Source organism: Vicugna pacos, chromosome 18 (genome assembly GCF_048564905.1).
Source record: "Vicugna pacos chromosome 18, VicPac4, whole genome shotgun sequence".
Lineage (NCBI taxonomy): Eukaryota > Metazoa > Chordata > Mammalia > Artiodactyla > Camelidae > Vicugna > Vicugna pacos.
The window spans coordinates 33,482,039-33,502,670 of record NC_133004.1 but is presented as its reverse complement, the minus strand read 5'-3'; the positions used below and the strand labels follow the sequence as shown (position 1 = coordinate 33,502,670).

Here is a 20,632-nt window from a genome sequence, read left to right as displayed (position 1 = left end):
TCACTTACGCCGAAGACAGACACACGAACTCAGCGGCCCCGGCTGGAAGATTTTGAGTTTTATAGCAAACCGTATTGTACAGACCTGGGGCCCAGGGGCCCAGCCCGGCTGGGTCCCCCATTTGCCCCCCGCCGGACTGCCTCATTCTCCTCCCACAAGCGGCCCCATCCTCAAGCCTTTCGCGATCCCCAGGACCCCACCCCTCTGGCCTTTGGTCCGCCCAGTCCCTCCCCCCACCCTCGCACCTCCCTGTTACCTGAGGTATGTGGATAGAGTTCCCCCCCTCCCCTACATGGTACAACCTGGCTCCCCAGGGAGGCCTGGGCTGAGGAGCGGGACCTGGCCCCAACTCCTCCTCCTGACTCCCAAATCCCGCCCCCGCAGTGGAGGAAGGGGCCGGGGAGGGCCAACAGTCTGTTACTAAGTTCCCATAGCAACTAAGAGGGGCCATTTCCAGCCTTAGCACTGGCTTTGGGAGGTGTCCATTGGCTGCTAATTCCATGGCAACCAGGAGTGGCAGTTCCCTGGGCAAATGGGATACAAGTTTCCATGACGATGAAAGAGTGGGTTAGCCAAGCTGGAGGAGTCCCATCTTCCCCATCATTGGGCTGACACACCCCCCACCCCACCTCAGGTCAGGACGGGTGGAGCTGCTCAATACAGTAAAGCAAGAGAGCCTGGGGGTGGGTGGTACAGTCCAAACTGGGTGCCCACCGGTCCAGTCTCAGTCCAAGCTGGTCCCGTCCCCTCACGCTCCGGCTCCCCCAGGTCCGAGGTTACCCCGGTTCAAGTAACACTTCAGTACAGATGAATGTTCAAGTATAGTGCGGGGAGGCAGGTAGGGGGCTGGGGTACCCCTCACCACTCCCCAGGGCCGCGCTGAACAGCAGGTAGGCCCGCAGCCCCCACTCCTCACAATAGCTGCCATTGTCAGTGACATTTCAAGGAGTCAGGGTTGGGGGGAAGGAACTGAAATCTGGGGAGGGAGTAAGGAAGAGGAGTGACCCCAAGAGGGTACTACCACCCCCACACCTGCTCTTGCTCCCCACCCCTCACTCAGCCCTGGCTTTCCCCTAGTTCCCCGAGTCCCCTCATCTCTGACACCTGGATCCCCAACTGCTCCTCTGGTTTCCCTTTTTGGCCCCCCACCCCACCCACCCCAACTCCAAGTATCTGGTCTTTGTTCCCTGAACCCTTGGTGGTTTGATTTCTGCCCACCCTCCCACCCCCTAGCCCATCCTCTACCTCCCCCAGCCCTCTGGGTCCCAGTATCCTGTGTGCAGATACCCTTTCCCCATTCTCCCTCCCTCAAACTTGCACCTCAACCCCCCTCCCACCATCCCTTTGGCTCAGCACCCCCAGTACCTCTGACCCACTCCCCCCAGGGGATGGACAATGAAGCAGGTGGAAGGGGGAGGGGATGGGAAAGAGAGACCCCCAGAGATATCAGTGCAGGGGGCAGAGAAGGGGAGGCTGGCTCGAGTCTCTGGGCAGAAATCCTAAGTCATAAAACTCAGGAATCCCAAGTCATGAGGTGGGTAACCTGGCCTCCCGGCAGGGGTGAAATGAAGGCCTGAGGTCCAGGCTCCTGATGAGTCCTGGGGGAGGGTGGGGGGCACCCAACTAGCTGTCCTTGAGAAGTAGCTTCTCCTCTGGGCAGCGGAAGGGGCCAGGGGGCCCGGCAGCTGCCAGCCGGGCACAAGCTTCAGGTGAGAGCTGGCGGCAGGAGCGTAGATCTAGGCGGCGTAGGCGCGGGCAGCGGCGGAACAGCGGGAGGCAGTGGTCCGTGAGGCGGTGGCAACCTGGGGATGGGGTAAGGGGAGCTGAGACCAGGAATGTGGGAGGGAGGTAGGCACTGACTACAGCGACCAAGAGGCTAGCAGGATAGACAGACTTGGGACCATGCTTACCAGCGAGATTGAGGTGGACCAGGGTCTCTCGGAGAGGGGAGGTGGGGGCCGTGAGGAGGTGGACGCTGGGATCCCCAACGTGGGCGCAGTGGCTCAAGTCCAGGGCGCTCAGCTGGGGTGCATGGCGCAGGAGGAGCCGCAAGGAGGCATCCGTCAGCTCCAGGCCTGCCAGGCGCAGCTCTGCTACTCCCTGCAGCCGCCCTCGGCTCTCCGTTTGCCCTGGGCAGGCAGAGAAGAGGTCAACACTCCAGCTGCTCCCATCCCCACACCAGAATGTGTGTCTCATCACACATTCGTCACCACTCCCTAAATCTGCTGCCACTATAACGAAGCCTCGACTTGCATTCTCTGCGTGGCCTGTGGCTTGTTCTCCCCAAACCCCACACAACCTGACTTTATCTCATCTGTCCATTGCTCACACTGCCTCCTCAGGGAGGCCTTCCATGATTACTCTGTTTGAAACCATAACATTCCACATACCCAAACCCCTTCCCACCATTTTTTCCCTTCTTCCTCACCATCTGACACATTACTTTTTTTTTCTTCTCTCACTAGAGTATCAGTTTCATGAAGGCAAGAATTTTTGTCTGTCTTGTTCTTGCTCTATGCCCAGCAATTGGGACAAAGGTGCTCAAGATACAGTGACTCTTGGATCCTAATCCAAACAATTCAATTATAAAATTAAACTATGGGAAAACTGAGGAAATTTAAACATTAACTTCATATTAGATCATATAAAGAAATTTTGTTAATATTTTTAGATGTGACAATGGTTTGGCATTTATATTTTTTAAAAGGAGGGGGCAAGTCATTATCTGATCTCTGAAGTCTTTATGGATAAAATGGTATAACATCTGGGATTTGCATTAAAATAATGAAATGGGAAAAACAAAGATATAGTCATTCATTCAGCAAATGACATCCCTAACCAGACTGCCATCCCAGTAGGCTCCTCTCCCACATCCCACTCCTTCCATAATTAGGGAAGTTCCCATCTGGCTCCCTTTCTCTCCATCCCCTGGTCACCACTGGGTCAGCATCACTCTTGATTGAACTCCTGCCCCAGCAGCCTCACTCACTCGGGTCTCTCCTCTTTTTCCTGGCATCCTAAGAGAGCCATTCTCAAACCCAAATGTGACTACATCCCTCCTCTGCTAAAAACTCTGAGGACACCTCAGAGAAGTCCGATTTTCTTGGTAGAACAACCCAGTTCCCACAAAGTCTTGCCCCTGTCTCCGAATTCCTCTCCCTGACTCCCAAACACTTGGGCCAAACTCCACAGGCAACCCTGCCCTGAGAGACTCTGCCTGTGACCACCGGTGCTCAATCCCCTGCCTGGCCAGGGTCCCTGGCTTTCAGGTCTGAGCTCAGAGGCCTCCTCTTCCTCCATCTCTGGGGAAGAAGAGCTCCCACCTTTCAGCACTGTGGTTTGTGTAACTCAATGCCTCTGATGTAGCAGCAGCCCCTGAGTGAGTGCTCACAGTGGGCCGAGCACCGGCTGAGTAGCTGCTTGCCCCTCAGCCAGTGGCTCTTCAACTAGAGGGGCTTCTGCAACCCCCTGGGGAGCTGGTTAAAATGGACTGCTGGCCCCACCCCCAGAGTTAGGCAGGGCCTGAGTTTATTCTCCTAACAAGTTCTCCAGTGATGTGGACACTGCTGGTCCAGAGACCACACTTTAAGAATCACAGCTTTGGGAGACAAGTTCTCTGATCACCATTCCTATTTACAGATCAGAAAACTGAGGCTTAAATCATCAAGAAATCTAGCCAGGATCACATAACTATGAATTAACAGAGCCAGGACACCATGTCTTGTGACTCTAAGTCCTAACTCTTCCCACAACGCTATCTGCTTCCCAGGCACCAGCCTAGCCTCTAGATAAACTAGATTAGATGTCACCAAGTCATGGAAATAACCTACACAAGTTTTATAGAGTCTGCATAATGCTACAAATTTTTTTCATGAATAATGTTACAAAAAAGGACTTTTTTAATAAAGAAATTTAAATATGGAGGTTTTCCTTGAAAAACTGTACAATCTGGCATCGCCTGGCAATGCCGGGTGGCAAGGTGTACCTGCTAATGTCCCGCACCAAGCCCACCACTTCTGTAATCTCCCAGGCCACCTCTGCGGGCACCTGCCTTGGCAAGCTCTTAATTCTGTCCCTCTTTTTTTCCTTTTGAGCAGCTAAGAGCCTGGAGAGGGGATATATCTACCAACGCCCTCCACCCTGGGCCACAGCTAAAACAGGGGGAAAGAGAGGTCACTTGTGGCTTGGGCAGGAGAAATGGGCATCAGCAAGGATTTCACTGAGGAGGGCCTGCGAGGATTTGAACGTGCAGAGGAGGAGCGCGGGAGGGAAGGGCAGCCAGGCAGAGGACAGCAGGGGAGAAAGCAAGGAAGTAGGCAAACTTTCAGTTTTGCTCCAGGAATGCTGCACAAAGCCAGGGAGCCAAGATGATAAAGGTGGGTGTAGAGTCCCAGTGAGCACATTGGGCCTTGAGGACCTTCAAGGCTGATCTTTGCAAGCTCCTGATAAAGGGGCTTAGACTGAACTGAACTCAGGCAGAAGGAGATGGAGCCAGTCTGCCAGCCAAGCAGCACTTTCTCACCTCATGGCATGTGCTAGTCCCAGTGCTCAGTATGAGTGGGCAATGAGTGCATGCTCTGGTCTGGCTCTGCTTGTGTGACTTGCAGAAGTCACTCAACCCCTCTAGACCTCTGGGGCCTCATCCAGAAAATGGGAAGAATCCTAGTTCTTTCTCTACCCCACCTTCCAAGACTGCTGTGGAGGGGGATGGGGTAGGAAGACAGGAGCTATGAAAGAGAGCTATGAAGCAAGGTGCTGGGGTGGACAGTCCTTGCCCTCACAGAGCGCAAGAAGCTTCTGGGAGGAAATGGATTTTAATCAAATCACTTCACAATTGTACAGTGATATGCTGGGAGGGGACTGCTCTCTGGAAGAGGGACTCTAATCTCAGTGGGGGAGAAGATCACGGAGGGCTTCTAGAAGGAAGTGGCATTTACACTGAGGCCTGAAGGGTCATTAGGTATTCATTATATGAAGAAGAGAGCATTCCATGAAAGAGGAGTGGGCAAAGGTCTTAGGGCTAGAGGAAACTTGGCAAGGAGTATGAAGTGGCCGAAATGGAAGGTCAGCATAGGTCAATGGAAGCCAGACCAGGCCTTATCGATAAAATACTGATCTTTACCTAAGGAGCACCAGGGAGCAATGAGAACGAGTGTGGAGCACAGAGGTGACATGGACAGATCTGCCCAGTGGATAGTTCCCCTGGCTTCATTATGGAGAACAGACTGGTGGGGGCCAGAGAAGATGCTGTGAGCATCCTATCTCCTGGTGAGAGTCAGACAAGGACCACCAGGCCTCAGTACCCCTACCCTACACCTCCATATGACCCCCCAAGGGACCAGGCTGGTGCTCACCTGACCAGCCTCAGTTGCCAGTGTCCCCCTCTGCCAATATGGGAGCCACGCCCCACAAAACTGTTAATTCTTGCCTCACATTCCCTGGGAAAATCCTGTCCCTTTCAGGACTCAGTTGAAAGAGCACCCCCTCCAGGTGGGCTTCTCTCACTGCCCTCCTGCCCCTACTCTCCCCTTAACCACAGCCCTTCTCACGCCATAACCTTCTACTTCAGAGTCTCTCTCTTGCATGACTGGGGTTCCACCAGGGTGAGGAATGGGGCTGATTCAGTTTGAGGTCTCTGGGGCCCCACACAGGGTGGGGCCCATAGTATGTGTGCAACAATAAAGCTGACGTTACCTGGCAGGGTACCTGGGCCTGACTAGGGGGAAGAGGTGGCTAGTCTGAGTTGGGAATGAAACCACCATCTCCCCACAACCTTCCACGTCAACTGGCTCCCTCCATCTGCTCTGCTCCCTCAGGAAAATCCTTAACCTTTTACTGTAGAGCAAGGGGACCCAGGGGCCAAATGTATTATTATTGCTCAGTCATATTTTTGCTGGGTTCACACATGAATTTTAAAAGAATCTGAGGGGAGAGCTCAGTGGTAGGAGTGCATGCTTAGCATGCACGAGGTCCTGGGTTCAATCCCCAGTACTGCCACACGCAAGTAAGTAAATAAATAAATAGATAAACCTATTTATCACCCTTCCCCAGCAAGAAAATAAATAAATAAATAAAAGATATGAATTCACTGCCATCATTTAAAAACCAGGCTATGTCACAGAAAATCCGTATTTCCGGCTCCTTTTGACAAATGGAACTGACTAGCTACACTGGGCCACATTCTTTCACAGCAGTTACCGCTGCTCCCTTTGGAGAATGCTCTCCAGTACTGCCCACCGCACACAGAGACCTCACTCGGAATCCCCTGGCTTCTCCCAGAATTCAGTGTCATCCTCCTCATCCCATTCCCTCAGCTCCTATGGCAGGGCCCACAGCAGGGGACTGAATCAGTGAATAATGGCCAAGCAACGCCTTTCTATTCAAATTCATGTGTTCTGTCCTTTCTTCAAATCCTTTAACACCCAGCATGAGTCAGAAGAGACCTTGGAGGCCTCATACCCTAACCTGTCCAACCCCTTCTACAAATGAGCCAACAGAGTCTGTACCTGGTTTGGTGTCTGGCGGAGGCAGCAGCAGCTCGCGGAGCTGGGAGTCTTTAACATCCTCGATCCAGCGGAGGTCCAGAAGCCGCAGGGCTGGCAGTGGGGCAGAGCCCAGGGCAGAGACAGAGAGCCAGGAGCAGCCAGAGAGCACCAGCTCCTGCAGGCCTGGGGAGGGGTGGGTTGGGAAATGTGCTAGGAGGGCTCCGTCCCAGATTTGTCCTTCTCCTCACCTTGTCCCGCCTCACCACCCAGCACTACCTTGCAGTCGGTTCAGAAGCCACATGAGCTGCTTCTTGGAGACACCTGTCCAGCTGAGGTCCAGGGCTCGAGGCTGGCGTCGAACCACACCACTAAGCATGGGCGGGGTCAGTGACTTTCGACGGCTCAGGTCCATTCGTGGCCACAGACGCTTGTCGTAGCACCTGCCGGCCACAAGAGGGAGACAGAGACCTCAGTCCTCAGCTCTCAGGGAGCCTATAAGCCTCCCCACACTCAACGGTTCACCCCAGCTCTCTTTTGGTCCATACAAGACCAAGGTGGGTGAGGAGGAAGCCCCAGGACCCAGGCCAAGAGCACTGGGTTTGGGGCTAAGCTCCAGCACTAACTAGATGTGGGACCTTGGGCAAGTCCATTTCTCTCTGGTTATTACATGAAGATGATAGCCCAGACTCTGCCTGTCTATAGGGTTGCCATAAGATCAAAAAGGGTCATTGTAGTTGGCAGGCATTACAGCTTCTAAAGCTCTCTGCCAAAGACATACACACACCCCTACACACTGTATCTGAGGGAGTGACAAATGGATCCGAAGCACCTTGGGCTTCTCGCTAAGTTATGGTGGCTGTGGGCACTTAGCTCCTCTCCCAATTTCTGCCCCATCCTGACGACCAGCTGCCCAAGGCTTGACTGACAGCCCTCATTCCTCTTTGACTACTGTGTTCCTCCAACTAGAATGTAGACTCCACAAAGGCAGCTCTGGCTTCTTCCCCTCAGCATCCCCAGTGCCCAGCACCATGCCAGGTGCATGGTACGTGACTTGTTGCACATCTCTCAAATGAATGGATGATGCCAAGCCAGTGTGAACCACTCAAAGCATCCAAGGAGCATCCCCTACATCACACCTAACTTATGGCTTCTCATATTCACTCACTTAATGCTTAGTGAAGGGCTGGTAGGTCCCAGGTATTTAAACTACAAAGATGAATGAGACCTGAACCAAGTTAACGGGTTTCCTGATTCCAGCATTTTTGAGAGCCTTGACTAGTCTGGAGAAAAGCTCCCCAAACTTATTGTACCAAGGAATATTTCCTCATCTCTCCCAAGGTCATCTACTAATACTTTGTGGGACACTAAAGTTCCTCAAGACTCAGTCTGAAAAGTCTCTTCTAGTGCAGTGGTTCAAAGGCACGGCAGGAAATTCCCACTGGGCTGGATGAACTGTGTCAGCAGCAGCAGGGGTGGGGAGCAATCCAGGAAGCTGTATCTTACCTCCCTCCCACCCCTCATTCTGAAGGCTTTCCCTTCAAGAAGCCCTGGGCTTGGAGCAGTGATCCCCAAACTCCAGTCATTTGCTCTCCACTTACCTGCAGAACATGACTTTATCTTTAAATTGATCCCCTCTTTGCACTTAAAACCAGTATTGTTTTACATAAATGTGTTAACCTTAGAAATGAACACAATAAAACCAGAGCAGGGTTATTAAATTCCAGCCAGATGCTGTCGTGGCTTTAGGCTACCATCTAAAGACTATTTTTGTTAAACAGGGAGTTAAGTATCAGAAAGGTGTTAAAGATATAATAGCACCCAATGGAGACACTTCTGTTTCAAAACTAATAGAAGAATTAAGCTATGTTTTTGTGCCACTTACAACTGCCAGGCACACTCCGGAACTCCTGGATGACATTTTAGGGAAAGCTGGAAGCACAGACACTAAGGCTTCAATCTGAACAACTCCACCCCTCTGTCCCACCTGCCACTTCCTACCACTTTCCCCTCTTCTGGCACTCTAGCCTCTCCCTCTCCTGGTTCCATTCACTCAAATCACTCCAATTCTAAAAAGGAAAAGAAAAAAAAAAACAAGAACAAACTACCTTCAACCCATCTTCTGCCCCCAGGTCCTGCCCCTTTTCTCCTTCCACTCAGTGAAATCCTGCTCCATCCAAAATCTCTCCCTGTTCACTCCTACCCAGTCTTCAGTTCTATTTCAACTGCCGCCAATACCTTGAAGCCCTCCTGGATCGTCCGTGGGTATAAAGTAACCCTTTCCCCTGAGGGTACACAGGCCACTAACTGTTTCTGTATCATACTCCACAAGAGCCAGGCCAAACCACCTGCCTGCCTATAGAGACACGCTGTCTGGTGCCAACACACTTTGGCACATGTGCGCCTCTGCTGGAAATGCCAACCAACCCAGATCCTTCAGGGCTCAGCTCCAGTGCCTCCTCTTCCAGGAAGTCTCTCCTGACTTTTCTTGGCTGGAGTTAATTTGTCCCTGCCCCTTGGATGACCAGGATACTGGGTTTAAACCTCAGAGTAACAGCCAACAGTCACCGAGGGCCCTATTGATACTATGTGTCCAGGCATGGGGCAATCAAAAGTCAGGGGAGAGAAAGCCAAGTATATAGTACCTGAGGTGACAAGGGACGTGGTAAGAGTCACAGAGAGGACTTGGGTGGGGAGCTTCTCAGGGAGATGATGCCTGATCTGAGACTTTAAGGGAAGCAGTAGTTATTCTGGTGAGGGCAGGGAAGAAGATGCTGCGAGTTCCAGGTGGGGAAGAGCCAGTGTCCAGCCCAGGGAACAGAGAGCAAATGGAGAGCTCTGAGGACCTCATGCAGCAGGAACAAAGGGCAATTCATAATCTCATCTTAATAATGAGAATGATGACAGTGACTCCAGCACTAATAACTCGTGTTTACTGAGGGTTTACTATGTGCTGCTACCATTCTATGCATTAAGCATCTAATGTCACAACAGCCCTAGAAGGTAAACACTATTATCATCATCTCCTCTTTAGAATTAAGGAAAATCAGGCCCAGGGAGGTTAAGAGACTTACACCAGGTTCATACCTATTACACGGCAGTGGAGCCAGGTCATAAAACAAGCAGGTCTGGATCGAGAGCCTGAACCCTTAAGTGGGAAGAGGCAAGGATGAAACTACAGAGAGGCCCAGGAGGACCGGGCTGCCAGGCTGGACTGTCGTGGCCACAGAACCCAGAGGTGGGGAGTGTGAGCTGTGGGGCTCTAAATCCCAGCTCTGCCACCTCTGTGTTTTGAGTGACCTTAGGCAAGTCACTTGCTCTTTCTGGGCTTCCATTTCCCAAACCTTAAAGTACAGTAAAGGCAGCACTTATTTCAAGGTTTGCTGCAAAAAATGGAGGAAGATAGTACAGGGGAAGTGTTTAGTGCAGTCGCTGTTCGTGTCCAAACATCCATTAGGACCATGAAAGTTCATTGTGAGGATGACAGGGAGCCATGGGTGGGTTCTTTCTAGACCAAGGAATGACACAAAGGCAAGAGGCCAGAAGTCCGGGGCCAAGGCATCCATCCCCCAGGAGAGGCAGAGCCTGATGTCTAGGTTCCCTACCATTGACTCCAGACACCCCTGACCAAGTCAGCACCCTACCAAGCCCACCTCCAAATTCCTAAATTCACATCCTAAACCTCCCTCTGGCAGAGGCCCTCTGGGGACATGGAGACGGACAAACCACCACCTGTAAGGAATTCACAGCCTCCTGGGCCCCCACCAAAGCCAGATCCTCCCTCTCAGCTCTCTGGGCTCCCACATGCCACCACTGTCCTCCAATCTGTCCGTCTCTAAACCTTTACTCCCAGTCCCAACTGGCCTAGACCCTGGGTTCTAGTCTCTTGCTTGTCCACGCCCTCCGAAGTCCCAACCTTCTTCCCTGCAACTCAGCACCTCCCCCAGGTCTTGTCAGCCCACCCTCTCTCCCCTTGCTCTGGCCCATCACTTTGCCTCCTTTTCCAAGAGAAGATGGAAGCCACCAGACAGGAAAGCCTGCAACTCCCTGCTCTACGTACAAATTTCCGTCCCGCTCCATGCTCAACTCTTCCCACGCTCCATCCTGATTTTCTCACTTTCTTTCTTTCATTCATTCATTCATTCAACACGTGTTTTTTTAGCACTTGCTGTATGCCAGATATCAGAGAAACTAGGGACACAGCAGAGAATAAACAGATCAAGTTCAAACTCAACTCCAGGTGACCTGGCTCCTGTGCCCTCGCCCCCATGTAGCACAGCCACAGATATCAAAGCCTCCTTGTGGCAAAATCCAGCTGCCACTTCTGGTCGCTGACCTCCCATGACCTCTTGCCAACACCCGAGACAGTTCATCATTCACTCCTTCCTCAACCTCTCTCCTTCAGGACACACTCATGCCCTCAATCGCCTCCAAGTCTCTGGCTGTTCCTTCCCTTACCTACAGATGCTGACACCCTGATTTCTGCCCTCTCCCTTAAAGCTGCTACCTATAGGGTGAAAACTCCCAAATGTGGATCTTTCTCTTAAGCATCAAACCTCTACCTCCAGCTGCTCTCCTCTTAGCTCCCAACTGGCCCCACAGCCTCTCAAACCAAACAGGACGATTCTGAGCACCTTGGCTGCCCCTCCTCTGAATCCCCAAGCTTGGGCCATGGCACTGCTGTCTACCCAGGCTCATGGACTAGAAACTCTGCTTAGAGTCATCCTGCTGTCCCCACAGCCATGTGTCACCAAATCCAAGCCATTCTGCTTCTTTCAAAATCCTCAACCCCAGCCCCTCCTCTCCATCGCACTGCCCCTGCTTCTGAGCCTGGGCTGACAGAGCCCCTGACTGGTCCTACTGTGACCCTCACAAACCCTTGCTCTGCCCTACCCTCACCCTTCTCACCAAAAGCCACCATTTTATTAAGTGTAAATACCCTTCAGGCACTGTGCTGTGTTTTGTGAGAATCACCTCATTTCATCCCTACAAGGTACTGACATGAACCTAGACTACAGATGAGAAAACTGAAGCCTTGACAGTTACAGCTCACCGCCCATGGCCACACACCAGGAAGTGCAGGAGTCCCAGCTGATGAAACCCATGGGTGCCAGACTCTGGGGCCCAAGCTGGAAACCACTGTCCAGTCCAACTTCTCTGCTTTGGCCACCTCCTGTCACAAGTCTCTCTCCTTGAGACAGAAATGAGGTCCTTTTCAGGTCTGGATCCCACGTGCCAAGCACAGGGCTGGCGCTGATGAAGAGGCCTCAGCCAACATTTCCTCCGCTACAGCACATGCTGTAACTATTTGCTGCTATACTACAGGTTGACTCGGAGCCCTTCCAGGGCACAGACCTGTATTCTGAGGGTGTAAAAGTATGTGCTTTCAGTAAATGTTTGTCACTGAGTGAGTAGCAATGATTACTGTTAGGGCACTGAGTAGTTTGTATTTTCTAGGTACTGTCCTCAATTCTTTAGGTATATTAGCTTACAAAAACACAACAAATGAAATGCCCTGGTTCTCCTATTTTAATAGATGAAGAAACTGAGGCACAGAGAAGTTAAGAAACTAGCCCAATGGCATACAGCTCATCAGAGGAAGAATAAGATTCAACTCTGGGTAATTTACCTCCAAAGCCTGCCTTCCCATCCTCTGAGCTCTACAGCTTCCACAGAGACTAGAAAGTGTGAACTAGAAATCCTTAGGAAAAGGACTGGGGTTTGAGTTCAGCCACCAAAGTGCACTGCAACTTCAGGTGTCCCTCGTGCCCTCACAGGGCTGCTATTATGAGAAACAAATCAGCTAATGCTTGCAAAGTTCCCAACAGGATGCCTGGCCCTCAGTAAGTGCCTGCGAAAGAGCCTGAATTTACTTATTTCATAAAATGTTTTTTGAGCACCTACACTGCCCCTTGTCCCGTGCTGGGAACATGAAGATAAAACAGACACAATATCTGTTCCAAACAATTTCATGGGAACATGACAATGAATAAACAAATGAAGGCTTGTCAACATGCAGAAAGCCTCTATGTGCTATTTTGGGGTTGGGGAAGGTAGGGGACAACGTCACAGAGGTTTGATGTGTGTGTGTTGGAGGGGGTTGTCCAGGGGAGGACCAAAGAGAAAGGCCAGGGTTTGGGAGGACAACCAACATTTCTGGAGAAACAAGATTCAGGAAGCAGCGAGGAGATGGGGGCAGGAAAGGCAGAGGGTGCTGGTGGTGGCTCTGGGCCATGAAGAACTTCTGAGTAGAATCAGGAGGCCCAAGTACGACTGCCTCTGGGAGGACAGGGTCCCTCAACAAAGGGCTCTCTTATTTGTAAGTGGGACCAATAATAAGACTGTCCCCAGGAGAGGGGGCGTGAAAAGCAAGTGAGATGACACTCGTACAGCAGTGAGCACTATGCCTTGGCACACGTTAAACCCTCGTAAGTCACAGTTATTAAGAGGAAAGGTTCTGGAGCCAGAAGGCCTGGGTTCAAATTCCTGGTTCTACAGCTTCCTCTCCACATGACCTTGACCTCAGCTTCATCTGAAAAGGGGGATAACAGTACCTACCTCACCAAGCTGTCGGGAGGGTTCAGAGAGCTCCTAAATGAAAAGCAGCCTGTGCACAGTCAACTTGGAAGTATCACACTATGGTATGTGCATCCTATAGTATTATCAGTACAAGAAAAAGGCCCAGAGAGGCTGAGGGATCTGTTGCAGGTCACACAGCAAGTGAGGAGAGTGTCGGCAATGGAACCCAGGCCTGTCCAGGCCACTCACCAGCGGCTCCAAGTCCGGCAGACGCGCATGCAAATGCATAGCTCTCGGGGCCCGAGGTGCTGGAAGACACGAAGCCAGGCGGCCCGGGGCAGGGGGTGGTCGGATCCAGCAGCCAAAGGCAGCGTGTCGGGCTCAGGGCTTCGAGGTGGGGGCCGGACGACATGCCGCTCCAGCTGTGGGGGCCGGGGTGGTGGGGCGGGGCCCAGGGGCCAGCTGAGGAGGGGCCCCCCACTGCCGGGGCGCACAGCCCGCCGCCCCCCGCGGTTCTCCTTCTCGCCCGAGCTGCCCCGGGCAGGGCGTCGCCCATTCCGGGCCTCGCCAGGAGCCTCATCCTCACTCAGCGATGTGCCTGAGGAGTCCGAGTCCGAGTCCGAGTCCGATGAGGACGAGGACGTGTCAGGCACCCGCTCCAGCAGCTGGCACATCCGCTTGAAACGCTCTAGCTTCTCCCTCTGTGGTGATGGAGACGGCACCGCCGGGCCCTCAGCAGAGGCCAAAGGCGGCTTTGGTTTCTGCAGAAAGATACAGAGACCGTTCTAAGGCCTGGCACACGCTTTCCCACCCCCCTACTCCTGAGGAGTCACCAGGGGATGAAGAGCCCAAGGGACAGTCCTGAGTTCCAGCCCTGGTTCTGCTCCTGAGTGATGTGCGGTCTCAGCCAAGTCTGGATGCACCAATCTGGACCTCACTTTCCTTATCTGTCACATGAAGGCACTGATCCAAAGAATTAAAAGCCTTATGGGTTTCAACCGCTTCTGAGTTTCCAAAAGCAGTGAGGTAAGGAGAACAGTGAGAGATCTAGTTTGGAGTATTGGCTTGGCTCTCAATTTTCCATGTGACCTTGGGAAGCCCCTGCCTCGTCATCTACAACATGGAACCCTGGGCTAGACAATTCCAAGTGTCTAATCAATGATGTAAGAGTAATAGTGGTTGTCAGGCCCCAGGTGGAGTCTCCCATTCTCGCTGACTCATGACATCCTTGCAGTGGTTGGAGTGGCAACTTGAGCCATTCTTTTAGACATAAGGAAACTGAGGCTCAGAGAGATTGTGGAATTCGCCCAAGGTTGCAAACTGACAAAGACAGAGGCAGGATTTGAACACAATCAGGCAGACCCCTGTAGTCAATGTGTCAGTGCAAAATGACATCTGAAATTCTAGCTTTGCTGTGTGACTTTAGGCAAGTCTTTACATCTCTGTGGGCCTTATTTTCCTCAAATCTAGTAAATTTTCAGTTTACAAAGCTCGTTTTGTTCCCATTCATTATACAGTTTTGTGGCATAAGTGGGGTAAGGGAGGCAGTATCGTCTCCATTTCACTGATGAAGAAACTGAGACTCAGGGCAGCTGACAAGCTGCCAAGACCAAACAGGGAGTCAGCAGTTGAACAGGGATTTGAACTTAGTTCTTTCCCCTTCAAGGTTTGAAAAGATGAAGCACATGGGTCAGATGATACTCTCAAGGGCTCTTACGAAGTTTGGGGCCCTTGTGGCCTGGCCCCAACCGGCTCTCCCCCTCCAATCTTCCCAGGGGCCCAAATGCCCATTGTGGCCAAGTGGGGCTGGGGCAGGACAAGGTAGGCAGGAAGGGACAGATTTCTGTCTCCAGGGTGAAGGGTGGGGCAAGGAAAGGTGGGAGTGGGAGGGAGGAGGTCCCCGGCACACCTCCCAGTTCTCGGGAGGGAGCCCAGGGTGGCAGGACGAGAAAGCCTGGCTCGGATTCAGAACCCTGGGGGGCAGAAGGCCGGGGCCGCCTGGGTCCGATCCTCGGAGGAGGCAGGCGTCTCCACCCACCTTCTTCAGGTGCCTCTCTCGGCCTCCTTTCACCTACCAGGGCAAGAAGACATGGGGAAAGGGAGAGACACCATTAGCCCCTCATTGCCCACAAAACTAAGATCTATGCTCTCCTCTTAGACTACAAGTCCCAGAAGCCCCCATCTCAGGGAGAACTCTGAGCATGCTCACCTTGCAACTAGTGTCTTGGCTCACTGAGCATGCTCTCATCTCCTCTTTCTTCCCCCTCAGGCCCTTTCCAGCCCCTCCTTCCTCCTCTGCAGCAGCTAATTTGAGCATGCTCTCTCTCTCTCTCTCCCTCCCTCTCTCTCCTCCCTAGAGCACCCAAAGCCTCCCGGTCCAATGCCAGCTGCCTCTCACCTGTACCTCTCCTCCACACTAAGCATCCTCCCAAACTCCTTAACTACATCTCCCAACAACCCCTGGGGGAAACCCATGAAGCACTACCTCCCAGGTCCCCCCACCCCAACACACAAAATAGGACTACAGCTCCCAGAAACCCTTAGGCTGGACCTAGTGAGCATGCTCCCTGGCTCACCTTTTTCCTTGGGGTAGGGGGCTCATTCCCTGCCTCCCTCTCCTTTCTTTTGGGGGGCCCAGGCACGTCTTCTGGGGGGGGCCCAGCAGGTAAGGGGCCCTTGCGCCTGGGTGGGGGTGGTGGAAGTGGCGGCTCCTCCGTCAGCTTCCATCCACTCCCCAGGCTGGCGCCCTCCTCGCCGTTGTCAGCCCTGCGACGGCCTGGTCCCTCACCTGAATCCTGGGGAGATGTTAGCTGGGGGTGAGGTTCTGCACAGATTTCCGACCTCCCACCTACCCAGAGCCCAGCCCCCAGCCAAGCCCCTGCCCTACCTTGCTGGTCCGGCCTTCCTGGGTACAGCGAGGGCACTCCCAGCAGTTGGGGATCTCTGCATTGATGACACCCTCAGCTTTCCCCATCTGTAGGCAGACGGCAGCGAGTGGGTGTCGGGTGCCAGCAAACCCAGAGACAGCATACCCCACCTCCTTGCTCCCTGACAATATGCCCCACCCCAGTCTCCAGGGTCCCCAGGGCCATCACCTTCAGGCAGCCAGGGTGGACGATCTCGTTGCAGATTGTACACTCCATGAGGCTCAAACCAAATTTCTCTTCCTCTCCCTCCACTGTGTCCTCCTTCCCAGCCTCCCCACACAAGAGGCACACAGCTGTGTGTGGGAGCACGGGCTGTTGGGGGAGAGGAGGGATCAGGGACCCCAAAAGCAAGCAACAGGAGAAAGACCCTTCCTTCGGGGGACCCTGACCAGCTGCTGCATGAAGTTCAGAATCCAGGGGCCACGGTGGGTCAAATTCTGACTTTGCTCCTGTTGGCAATATGGCCTTGAGCGACTGACTTAACCTCCTATGTCTCTTTCTCCATCTGTAAAATGGGGCTAGAAATTTTTTTTCTTGCAGGACTGTTGTAGGAAGGAGATGATGAGAAACAGGTATTTGATACATAGTTATAGTTATCTCTGTTGTGATTGTCCTATCTGGATCCAGGGCCTGTGTGACCCTGAAATTGTAGCCGGCTTTGGGAAGGGAGACAGATTACAAGAAAACATGACAATAACACTCAGAGGGCTGGAGGAAACGTTGGCAGCACAGCAGCTTGGGGGTGATTCTGAGTTTGCTCAATGAGCAGCACAAGGGTTGCAGTGAACCCCACAATGAACTCGGTTTTGGCAAGACCCCTGGGAACACTAAAGGCATCCAGCTGGTCTTAGGGAAAGGAGAGCAGCCTTCAGACAATGTGACTTTGAGAAAGTCAGTGGTAAAACTAAGTCGTATAAGGGATGCTGAAGGTTGTGAGGCAGGCTCAAGGAAGCAGCAGGTAGGGAAGGAAGGAAAGAAAGTGAGCCAAGGGTTGGGGGACAAAGGAAGAGAAGGGCTGTGGAGTAAAGAGACCAACCAGGAAAGAGTGGCTGCAGGAAGAAAGGGAGGTAGTGGCATGAGGAGGGGATGCAGGATACAGCTCGCCCCTCATGGCTGCTGGGGAAGGACCACTCTCTGGTGCCCCAGGATGCTCAAGGGTTGAGGAAAGTGGGAAGAAACCCATGTTTCTTGGCTACCTACTGTGTGTTCAGCCTTGTCACAGATACATTCATAGCCATGCTGTTTTGTTATACAACTCAGCAAAGGAAACATTTCACAAAAAAGATACCGAGGTTCAAAGGGATTTGCTCAAGGTCACACAGCGTGTAAGACTGGCCTCAAATCCAAGACCACTCTGACAGGTAAGAAGGAAGCCAAAGACTAAGACCTATTCACAGGGCCAGCTCTGGGGAGGGGTACAAGAGGCCTGGAGCCTTCCATGGGTCTGGGCCTCTAACAGTTGGGAGAAGTATGAAGGTAAGCAGTGGGACGGAGCCTTCTGGGCACCCGAACATCCACCCCGGCTTGAAGCTGAGGACAAAAGTGGGCCTGATGGACATCTGAACAAAACCAGCGAATGAACGAGTGTACAAGCAGCAACTTGACAGTACATTCTAGAGAGTCACCACCAGTCACCCAGAAAGGTGCTGGGGCCAGCGGGGAAGGGTGCCCGGAGCCCCGGGTGTGCCCGCAGCGGTGGGGGCAGCACTCACGGCAGTGCACTGCCGGAGCAGGCACGACTGCTTCATGCGCCCGGGCCCCCCGAACTTCTTCATGTCTCGGCAGAAGTGGCAGTCCCCGCACTCAGTTCGCACACAGGCCCGGCAGCGGCGGCAGCGGGTTCGGCGTCGGCGCGCTCCGGCCCCCGGCCCCCGGCTGCTCGACGACATTGGGGGCGTCAGCAACGCCGAGGGCTGTGGGTGAAGGGTGGCAAGGTCAGGGGTCCCACTGGGGCCCTGGCCTGGGACACTCCTGGCAGCTCCCCCAGGGCAGCAGGAGCTTGGCTTCCTACTGAGGGAGATAAGGAACGAGGAGGTCCCCCCTCCTGCAGCGGGTGAGGGGAACCGCTCCCTCTACTCAAGGCCTCTCTCTCTGAAACAGTTCCCCTGGCTCCTCTAGGAACCCAGAGAACTGGCTTCCTGATCTCACTCCTCCCCTAACACTTCTTCAGTGTCCCCTCGTCTAGCCCATGGCCCCCTCCACTGACATCCCCACAGCAAAGCTCCTTGGAAAGCCAGGGGCTCCTTGTCTGTAGAGTTACCTTAGAGAGGTCCCAGCTCTTACCCATCCAAATGTGCTCCATCCCATGCTCTCTGCAACCTAAAATGCCCTAGGTTTACCTCCCAGATACCACTAGATTCCTGGGTGGACACTCCACACCTTTGTTATTCTCACCTTTCCTTCTCTCACAAACAACTAACACATAACCTCTCTGTCCCGACCCAATCCCTAAAGATTCACTGGGCTGCCCAAGTTCCCAGGATTCTGAGACCCTCTCTGAGATGCTGCTTCAGAGTCCCTCCTTGGCCCAAAACCTCAACTCCTTTGCTCCCCAGAGCTCCCTCTGCTCCAAGATGCCCTCCTCTTGGATCTATCGGTCTACCTGGCAATCTCCCGGATTCCCTGGGATTCTAGAATCCAGCCTGACATCTCCACAGAACTCAAGATGGGTTCAGTCCTACATGTGCACCCTCCCCCTGCCCCTCAGCTTCCCAGGCTGCTTTCCATCCCTAATTGTCTAGAATCCCTTGGGCTCCCCTTCCCATGGAAACCAGATCCTCCAAGATCCCATACAGACTCAGCAGTCCTGTAGGGTCTCTTCATGGCCAGAGTCTTACCCCAGCTTCCCCCTTTCCAGGGACTTCCAGACCCATCCATGGGGGGAAGGGGCCCACCAGCCCTCCAGGGGAGGGGCCTTGGAGGGCGGCTACTGCAGGCAGGGATGGGGGTCTGCAAGGGGAAGCAGGGTCTAGGAAGGAAGGCCAGTTCCCCAGGGTTGAGAGGTAACAGGAAGGAGGGCTGAAGAGGAGTTTGGAGCAAAGAGAGGGTGAGGCTGGGGGCGGGTAAGGTAGAGAGAAGCCGGGCTAAGGATGAATGGGAGTGGGAGCTGCCCAGGTCTAGAGGGTGAGGAGGAGCCGCATGAACCCACCTCACACGTGTCCCGGGAGCCATCTCTCCCTTCTCGGCAGCTCCCGGCGGGTCGGCGGCCATCGGCGGCGGGGGGGCCGGGCGGCGCGGGGCGCGGAACACTCAGAACGCCGGGGTCCACGGCCCCCCGAGGGCGCTCGGCCCCTCCCTCCGGCGGAGGCCGGGACGGCGGCGAGTGGAGATGGGGGGCGCCGGGGGCGAGGCCCTCCCACGGGCTGCGGCGCGGCCCTTCCAGGGGGAGGTCCTGCTCTGGGGGGCTCAGTCCCTCAGCCCCCCCAGGCCAACGGGGGCTCCTCGGGCGCAGGGTGCACAGCTTCTGCCCGGGCCCCACTCAGTCCGGGGGTCCGAGTCCCAGCTCCCCTCCCCCCCCGTCCTGCCTCTTCCCAGCGCCCCCGGCCCTTTAACTGGCCCCTTCCCGGCCCCCCACAGCCCAGGGGTCCAGGGCCAGGCCTGGGCCCCCCACCGTTTCCGGGGTTCAAGCCCCGCCCACCGCCGGTTCCCGGGGAGGGGGGGGTCGCTGTAACCTGCCCCCCTCCCCTGGGCCCGTCCCTGGTCTGCGGCCCCCTGCCCTACAGCTACGGGGCGGGTGGAGGGGGGTAAAGGAAGCTGCTCCGGCCCCGCCCCCCCAGCCTGCGCGCGCCCCCGCCCTCTCCCCCTCCCCCCAGCGCGCGACCCTCCGGAGATAGGGATTTAAATAAAATTTGAATAAATCCCCTTGCTCAAGCAGGAGGGTGAAAGGAAAGGATGGAAGGGGGCAGGGAAAGGGGGAGGGGGCAATTGGGGTGCCTCAGCCCCCCTGGTCCCCTGGCCCCGCGTTGCTTCGGCCCGGGGCCCTGGCCGCCTCTCTCATCCCTCCTGAGCTCCTTCCTCCTTCCTCCTCTCTTCCCCCTCCCCTCCCTCCTCCTTCCCTCCTCCTCCTCCTCTTTACTCCCTCCTTCTCCCAAAGGAACCCCGCCCCCTGCCCCCTCCTTCCCCCACCACCTCCACTTTCCAGGACGAACACGCGCAGCGCACGACGGAAGTCGTAGTCCCACGGACGCCGATGCTACCGTGGGAACAACGGGACATTGGGGCCAGCAGGGACTACAAACAAGATGGCGGAGGAAGTGCCAAGCCGGGAGCCGAGGATGCCGGGAGTTATAGTCCGGTCGCCCCAAGGCTCCCCGATGCAGAGTATAGAGGAACGGGAACGATGACTACAAGCAAGATGGCCCTCTCCCCCGACCCAACCTCCTCCCCAGGCACTCACACGCCCTCCTGTCCACAACCCTCCGCGTGTGTGGTACCTGACGGGAGTCGCAGTCCATCTGCTGCCTTCCCGCTGCCATTTCTACTCGTCAGGAACAATGGAAAGGTGAAAAGGAAAGAGGACTACAAGCAAGATGGAGAAAGTGGGACGGACACCTGACTAGACAGTCGATCTTATGAGGTGCGATGGGAATAGTAGTTTTCTAGCCTTCTAGCGTTCCTTAAGAATGGCGGAACCAGGAGACTAAGGAGACTACCATAAAGATGGCAGGCTACCTTGCCTCTCCCCTTCGCCTCATTCTAACACCT

The 20,632-nt window shown here is 54.3% G+C and overlaps 1 protein-coding gene across 2 annotated transcripts; it reads right to left on the bottom strand.

Moving 5' to 3' along the window:
• Window positions 1–37: 37 nt before the first annotated feature.
• FBXL19 (F-box and leucine rich repeat protein 19) lies at window positions 38–19,997 on the bottom strand. 2 transcript variants are annotated; one of them, XM_072942972.1, is made up of 11 exons: window positions 19,077–19,997; window positions 17,641–17,841; window positions 16,097–16,240; window positions 15,889–15,975; window positions 15,578–15,796; window positions 14,911–15,072; window positions 13,251–13,762; window positions 6,762–6,925; window positions 6,507–6,668; window positions 1,911–2,129; window positions 38–1,802 (listed from the first exon to the last, which is right to left on the bottom strand). In XM_072942972.1, exons 2-11 carry the CDS (start codon window positions 17,815–17,817, stop codon window positions 1,624–1,626), a joined length of 2,025 nt encoding a protein of 674 aa, XP_072799073.1. In that variant the 5' UTR covers window positions 17,818–17,841; window positions 19,077–19,997; the 3' UTR covers window positions 38–1,623. The 2 variants fall into 2 exon arrangements, with proteins under 2 accessions (XP_072799073.1, XP_072799074.1); XM_072942973.1 differs by having other exon boundaries at window positions 15,040–15,072; window positions 19,077–19,996.
• Between the last annotated feature and the right edge of the window lie 635 nt (window positions 19,998–20,632).

Coding starts and splice junctions, on each gene's coding strand:
- FBXL19 (XM_072942972.1), bottom strand. CDS start 17,817: ATGTCGTCGAGCAGCCGGGGGCCGGGGGCCGGAGCGCGCCGACGCCGA. Junction 16,241..17,640: donor TGCTCCGGCAGTGCACTGCC/GTGAGTGCTGCC, acceptor CTCCCCCAACAG/CCCGTGCTCCCACACACAGC. Junction 2,130..6,506: donor TCCGCCAGACACCAAACCAG/GTACAGACTCTG, acceptor CTGCCTGCCCAG/GGCAAACGGAGAGCCGAGGG.